At 38.7% G+C, this 8,139-nt stretch overlaps 1 protein-coding gene across 1 annotated transcript; it reads right to left on the bottom strand.

The window, feature by feature from the left end:
- Positions 1-265: 265 nt before the first annotated feature.
- On the bottom strand, positions 266-7,939 carry LOC145597982 (uncharacterized). Its single transcript, XM_081654267.1, has 2 exons — positions 4,003-7,939; positions 266-3,440 (listed from the first exon to the last, which is right to left on the bottom strand). The coding sequence occupies exons 1-2, from the start codon at positions 7,579-7,581 to the stop codon at positions 861-863; spliced, it is 6,159 nt and encodes a 2,052-aa protein (XP_081510393.1). The 5' UTR covers positions 7,582-7,939; the 3' UTR covers positions 266-860.
- Between the last annotated feature and the right edge of the window lie 200 nt (positions 7,940-8,139).

The raw sequence follows: 8,139 nt of genomic DNA, 5'->3' as shown, positions 1-8,139 counted from the left end.
GGACCGGTCTCCAGTCCATACAATTTCATAGTTCCGTCATGCAGTCCCTTTTTGAACCTCTACGTCCGTATGATTTAAGTACCAATCTTAAAATCAGCGAAAGTGAATATTAAAGAGCAATTTGTTTCATTACCTATTTGGTGAACTCCAATCTTTCTTATTCAATAAGGAAAATTATACTGAAAAAAGGATCTTTTTGGTACAAAAACTACTAACCGGAACAAATTTCACTATGTCAGTAGTCTGGTAAACAATTAAACTAAGATAAAGATAAAAATTTCAGATGTCAGTAATAATTTTCATAGTACACATCAAAACTAGTACGCATTCAAAAGAAACAATGTACATTACAAAACAGGAGGCTTACAAATTTAGCCTCTCAACAGAAACTCTCTATACACGAAGCCAAAGTACAGTTTTCAGCTCTATACTGAAAATACCCCTCCCAAATCCCGAACAACGCAATGGTCACAGACTAGTGACATAAATGTATAAAATTTACAACATTTAAAACACAACATAAGGTTTGATGCCTCAGTTACAGTAAAGGAACTATGACTCCAAGCATCAAAGAAAACCTCAATCTTTCCACAAACGAAAAAAATATCACAAAAAACCCGGCTACAACAAAGCGGGGATAACAACGAACCTGCTACTCACCAAAAACGAAGCAGCCCAAATTAACTTAAACAGACACTAATAACCAGCCAACCAAGCTCTTAGAAAGCTGTAGGCATTCAAAATTATATTTGGAACCAAAATGTTGGTGATAGCCACACTCACCCAACAACGTATCTCGTACAATATTAATCTTAAACAGATACACTTGAACTAGAGCTGGAGGAGCTTGAATTATGAGACTAGCTGGATTTTTCCTCCTCAACTTGCGAAGAAAAGTTTTCAGTAGCATTCTTGTCATGTCCTTGATCACCAACTTTATTTTTGATTGATTGAATGTCAGTGGTTGATGAGTCAACAATGTGCCCTCTTGAATCATCCATATTTGAAAAATCAAATTCAGGTTCCTGTTGAGAAACTGGGTGATGTTCCTGCAAAGCCTGAACCTCTACAACTTCCATCGGTGAATTGATTTCCATTTGATCTTTGAACTGAACAGAAGATGCATAATTGTTGTGTAGAATAGGAGGCTCTTGAATCTCTTCAAAATCACCATCCATTTGCAATGATTCAGATTTTATAAAGTTGACCTTTTCTAGTTGACCTGACTCATTTTCAAGCGCATTTTTATCAACAGCAGGCAATTCTTGCAACTCCCCAATGTTTCTATCAGATTCCCCAGAATCAGCTGTCAGTATTTGATCAGAAGACTCGGGAACAGAAACACTGGCTTGTGCAGTAGGAGATTCTGGCACGTCTTTAATATCTGTTTCTGTTTGCATTGGCTTGGATTCTATAGGAGCTATTTCTTCAACAACATGCCAATCGCGTAATTCTTCCACAATATTGTCGCTTTGCAATGGCTCATAATTCTCAGAACCAACCACTTCCCTTTCTTCAGGCTGGAGAGCAGATGGAATACTTGCTTCAATAGCAGGAGATTCTTGTACCTCCTGAATGTCTCTATCCAACTGCAATGGCTCAGATTCCTCAGAACCAACCACTTCCCTTTCTTCAGGTAGAAGAGCAGATGTAATACTTGCTTCAACAGCAGGAGATTCTTGTACCTCATGAATGTCTCTATCCAACTGCAGTGGCTCGGATTCCTCAACCACTTCCCTCTCTTCAGGTTTAAGAGCAGATGGAATACTTGCTTCAACAGCAGGAGATTCTTGTACCTCATGAATATCTCTATCCAACTGCAATGGCTCGGATTCCTCGGAACCAACCACTTCCCTCTCTTCTGGCTGAAGAGCAGATGGAATATTTGCTTCAACAGCAGGAGATTCTGGTATAATGTCCCTATCCAGCTGCAATGGCTCAGATGAACCAGCTTTATCTCTCTGATCGTCAGACTCAGATGCAGGAGTGATACTTTTTTCATGAGCCAGCAATTCCTCTGTCTCTTTAATCTCTTCATCTATACGCAATGACTCAGATCTTGTGGTATCAAACTTTTCCATTTGATCTTCAGTGTCGAGAGCAGATCCGACACTAACTCCAACAAGAAGTGATTCTTTTAACTCTTTATCTTCTTTCTCCAGTAGCAATGGCTCATGTGTTTTTCCAAGAACATGCATCTCTGGTGCCTTATCCTTAAACTCATGAACAAGTGAATCACTTTCATCAAGTACTAATGGTTCTTGTATCTCTTTGATGTCCCCATCTATTAATGATGACTCGGATTCCATAGAACCAACACTTTCTGTTTGATCTATGGGCTCAAGATCTGGTGCAGTACTTGTCTCAATGAAAGATGAGACATCTATCTCTTTAATGTCTCTATGTATTTGCAATGGCATGGATTCCGGAGAATCAACTCCTGTTTCACTTACTTTTGGTAAAGCTTCAACAGAATTAGATCTATCAATGATTTCTTCTTCAACTCTCTCAACATCTGCAGCAGACTGTTTGATAATCTTAGCATCCACGATTGGCATTTCTGAAACAGTTTCATTCCAGTGAGGATCCAGATCATGGCCCTCTAGTAAAGCAAGGTCGGATTCAATTCTTTCTGGAACTGATTCCCTACTATTGAAGGCAGCATCAGCAGTGTTTGTTACTACTTCAGAGGTACTGCCCCGTGGTTCTGTATCTCCTAACAATAGATCAGTTTCTGGAAAAAGACCTTCCACCTCTCTCATAAATTCAGCCTGGACAGACTCAGCAACCACAGATTTGTGAGCTTCTTCACTCGCTTTCGCAAATACAGCATCGACATTTTCAAAAGAATGAGCTTCTAGGTTTAGCAAATCAGTATTGAAATTTACTGTCTGTGAATCTAAGTTTGATTCCTTAATCCTGGAAGGATTGGTTTCTACATGAGTGCTATCTCCAAGCAATGTTTCATGGCTGATTGGCATTTCAGTACTTGTATATACTTTACCAAAAGCTTCTACAGGTATATTAGAGTCAATTGCAGCATTGAGATCTATCATACTATTCTCCAAGATTGGTACAGTATTTGACACTCTGAAGTCACCAACTGCATCCAGCTCAGACAGCAACTCTTCATCCATCTCATTGACATCATTTTTCTCTGCATACGTGATATGCTCATCAGCTATTGGTTCTTCAAATCCTTCAAAGACCTTGTGATTTTCCTCTACCAGTCCAGTGCCAGGTACATCTTGAACATGCTTCTTAAATGATAATTCTGCAACTGTTGTTTCAGAATCCTCAGGCTGGGAATAAGATACATTGCTTTGACTTGGATCAGAAGATATCTCGTGTTGAGGCTCTTGAGCCATGAGAACATTATCAGGTTCATCAACTTTGTTTGCCTGATCAACCTCAAGCTTTCTAAGAATGACAGATTGTTCCTGTGTACATATCTAGTAGTATCAGTATTATATAATCAGCAGTCCAGGGCTCCAGGCCATTTAGTGTTCAACTCATTCAATTAGACAATCATATGTCAGTGACAGCCAAAAAAATAAGTTCAACATATACACAGCATAAGAGTGAATATTTCCACATTAATGATATTGTCATGGGGAATTTATAGCAACCTGGCCATGGAAACAGGAAAAAATAATGCTTAATGAAAGTCCCACTAATTGTTTTCAAATCCATGTTTGAAGTTGCTAAAAATTGAAGATGTTTGACTCTATTCAAAGCATACACATATCTCATGTCATAGCCTTCGATGGTGAAGTTCTTGTGGGAACTTTTGTCCCACATAGGTAGAAGGAAGGAAGTAGAATCATTTTATACATCAACCTGTGCTTAGTAGGTTAAATTAAATTGCGCTTAGTTATGAGCATACTAGAACAATAAGCTCAAATAGAATTATCAATAATTCAGTCAATAAGATCACAAAATCCTCTGTATAATGTCATTAGAAATTCGAAGGCATATGATCGAACAAGCAACATGATTTACCTGATCTGCGGAATCAGCCCAGGGGTCGCTGATGTCAGAATTATGTGGAAAGAAATGATTTTCATCCAGTGAAAATTCCAGCGTTTCATTCCCATCATTTTCACGACTCTTCAAACTGGAATTGAACACCTGAAACTGCTGGTTTATATTCACTTCCTCCTGATTTTCGTCCTTTGACTCAACCTGTGAAGAAGACAATGTGGAGTGGACAGGCGAACAACTGCCTGCCAATGTAGTAACTTCGTTTTTCTCTTGAGCTAAAATAGAATCCTCTGCAAACTTGTGTCTATCAGCAGAAGGCATATCATCTAGTTTGTTTTCAATATGAATTTCAGAACCGTCTTTCTGTGCAAAAAAATTCTCTACTTCATGAGGAGCAACTTCACCATCTAATATTTTGTCCTTCGCCAAATGAACCTCATCTTCTGCCACTACAGATGTTGGTGAATTACTAGGGAGTTTATTAAACTCTGAGAAGTCAGTGCTGTAAACTCCACTTTGTTCACCAATATCGTTCATTGTCAAGTCATCTCCATCTGCATCGTTTTTAGTTTGCTGGGAAATGAACTCTACATCTTGATTGTGAACATTCGTTTCATCAACCACAAATAAATCACTTGATAAATGGTATAAATCAATCCCTGATGTCTCTCTCTGCATATCAGAAGAAGAGGAGGACAAGGAATGGTTCTTCTTGAGTGGGATGAAGTCATAAATAGGTTCCTTTGGATGATTATCATCCACCTCATCTGCATGACTGTATTCTGATGTCTCTAGTGACAACCCAGGTGTTACACCTGACGATGAGGGCTCCAGTAAACACTTCTCTGGAATGTGAACATTAAAAAGATTCTTGACTTGGCGTTTCTCCTTGTTTGCCAAACCACTGTCAACATCTTCCATTGTCTTATCATTAAAAACTTTTGATACAGATAAAGGGCTAGAGGTGATATTGTGATTTACTTCGATTAATTCTGTCATCGGTTGGATGTCACTATGGCTAACTTTGCTATGAGACAGCATTGGATCTACTGCAGGATTAATTTCCCTGTAATCAATTCTATTATCAGCTGATTCAATAGTTTCAGAGGTGTAGGAAGCTGCAGCAGAAGAAGACTTAGCCCTACCCAACTCAACTTCAAGCACACTGAGAACAAAATCTTTCCGATCTATTTCATCATCTGACAATGAATCCAAATCTTCAGAAGATTGGCTTCCATGCACCAAAAGGGCAGAAGCATGATCAATCTTAAAACGGGCTTCAACTTCTTGAGCAGAGTTGTATTCCATTATCTTTTCTTCAAGATCTGCTCCTGCAGAAGTTGATTCTTTTTCAGCAGCAGTACTTTCTTTGGACTCACTATGTTCACTTAGTTGTCTTTGAAGAGAGGGATATCCCATCACATCAGAATCAACAGTAAGAGAAGACCTTTCCCTACCGAGCTCAACTTCAAGCTCACGAGGAACAAAATCTTTATTCTCTTGTTCTTCACCTGACAATGAATCCAAATCTGCAGAAGACTGACTTCCATGTTCAACAAGGACAGAAGCATAATCAATCTCAGAACTGGGTTCAACTTCTTGAACAGAGTCATCTTCTATTAGCTTCTTTTCTTCCTGGTCTGCTCCTGCAGAAGTTGACTCAGTTTCAGAAACAGAACTTGCCTTGGACTCGCTAAGCTCACTTACCTGTCTTGAAAGAGAAGAATAGCTCATCATATCAGAATCTGTCCTTTCTGGCACAAAATAAGGTCTAAATCGACTAGGTCTTCCTATATCAAAACCAGTGGATCCCATATTGAATGTCTCATTTCTTCGAAATAATGCCTCCCTATGAGTAACTTCAGTAAATTCCTGCTGGAAAGTATCTTCAGAAAGATCAGGCTTTTCTTCACTAGAGTCATAAGGAAGATCAAAAGGATTTCTCCTAGACAGCATAATAGATGGTGCAGAGCCAGGAATTGGTGGTAGCCCCAAGTGAGCATAAGAGTTGTCCTGAGGTAGATCAAAAGGATTGTTTCTTCTCGTTGAAATAGGTGCAACTGGAAAAGGTAGGTCCATCCCATCCAAGTCAATCAAATTCCTATCTCCTGTTATCTTCCTTGCTCTTCTCCTAGCAATAAGGCTCTCAAGGCGCTGGTTCCTTTCTAATTCAGATGTCCCTAGATCCATAAGATTCTTCTGGTCATCTTCTGTCCACGTGATCGCAGACTTCGCAGAATCTTCTATACCAACTTGAGTTTCCTCTTCGTTGTCATCATCATCATTATCACTTTTACCTTCATCAGCTTCGTGATCCTTATGATCACTTTCATCTTCAGAATGAATGCTGCTATCTGGTGAAATCACAGACTCTTCCATCGTTGCAGCAAAGCTTTGACGGGATAGGTTACTAGCCTGTAATATTTCATCGTTTAGAAGTGGATCTAGTTCATCAAGCATAGGGATAATGTCCGCCATTGAAGCATCTGGAGAGGAACTCTCAGCTCCATCAGACCCGGTATCAGACTCACCATGTTCATCATGATCAGAACCCATTTGTCTCCATGATCTCATAGATGATTCTAAGTAATCCCTCATTTGAGCCTCTGATGATCCTTCCGCTATATTATAACCCTCAAATATCCTCTCTTCAACTTCTTGAGCAGTGGATAACCGATCATCAAGAGCATCAAACTGTTTCCATGATGCCAGTGAAGGTTCTAATTGATCCCCTACCTGAACATCAAGTGATCCTTCAGCAGACTTATAATCTTCAAAATTCTCATGTTGAACTTCCTTAGCTGATAATATACTATCAGCTAGAACTTCATTCGATTGTTTCTGTGATTCCAAGGAAGACACTAAATAATCCCCCATCTGAGCATCAATTGATCCTTCTGCTGAAATATAATCCTCAAAGTGCTCACCCTGTACCTTCTTAACTGAAGAAAACCTGGTTTCCAGGATTTCGCCATCACTAAAACCGACTACAATTCCCATCTTAAACATTTGATCACCCAAGTTCACAGTCTGCTCAATCTCAGCATTCTCTTGCTCACTCTTTGATTCATCAATCCATCCTTTCTCAAATCTGACCTCCCTCGAATTATGATCAGTAGATATTGTACTATAAGCAACATCATCATCATCACGATCTATATCCGATTTATCTATTCTATCAGTATTATCTAGCAAAGGTTCTTCATCAGTTGTCTTTACAAACTCTCTGCTCAATTCGGTGTACCTACTATCTTTACCAAAAAACTCATCTTCCTCAACAACTGTAGTGCTCTCAAACCCACCCGTTTTCGACTGCACAACTTCGTGAGCCGGTTTCTCTTCTTCCTCACACTCAGGGACAACATTTGGTTCACCAAAACTCAAAAGGGTTCCAAGTAAAACAGCAGTACCAACAAGTACAGGAGAGGTAGACACCAATATAGAAAACAAAAATGGGAATGATCTATACAGAAATAACAAGAACAACAATAAACCCACAACAAATGGATGATTACAAACTGATCTATAACACAATTTTATTGTTATGATCACAAATTTCCTGATTTGAATACCAACTTCTACCCCATCATTACTCATCTCAACAAATGTTCAAACAAACAAGCTCAAATCTATATAAAACTACGAACCCAGAAATATTTAAGCAAAACCCAGTTCGATTTACAGCAATTCAATCAATTCCCAGTACTCAGAACTCAAAAAAGGTCCAAAATTCATCAAAAAATCGGCACAAATAAGTAAAAAATAGGTGGGTTTACTTACATGTAGTTGAATATGTAGAAGATGATGATCAAACAACTTTGGGAAATGTTGATAGTAAACAAGAAGAGAAAAGAAGAAGTGGGAAGAAAGTGGGAACTTGACTGACTAGTTTGAAGGTGGAAAAATGCGCTAAATTACAGATCTAAATCCCAACAAATCAAAAGAAAAAAGGTAGGCTGTGAGACCAAAAAGCTTAATTAAATTGATGATTAAAAATGTTAAAAAATGTTAAAAAATGGTACTTTTATTTTCCCCTGCTTTTTAGCAAACCAATATCCTGATTTTGAGAAGTTGGCGCAATGACAGCTTAAATTATTAGCTGTTGCTGTTCTTCCGTTATTTTTGCTAATATTCCATTGGAATGTCGCCCTCCCA

Source organism: Chenopodium album, chromosome 2 (assembly GCF_948465745.1).
Source record: "Chenopodium album chromosome 2, dcCheAlbu1.1, whole genome shotgun sequence".
Classification (NCBI taxonomy): Eukaryota; Viridiplantae; Streptophyta; class Magnoliopsida; order Caryophyllales; family Amaranthaceae; genus Chenopodium; species Chenopodium album.
The sequence above is the reverse complement of the archived record's forward strand: the minus strand, read 5'-3'. Positions and strand labels throughout refer to the sequence as shown.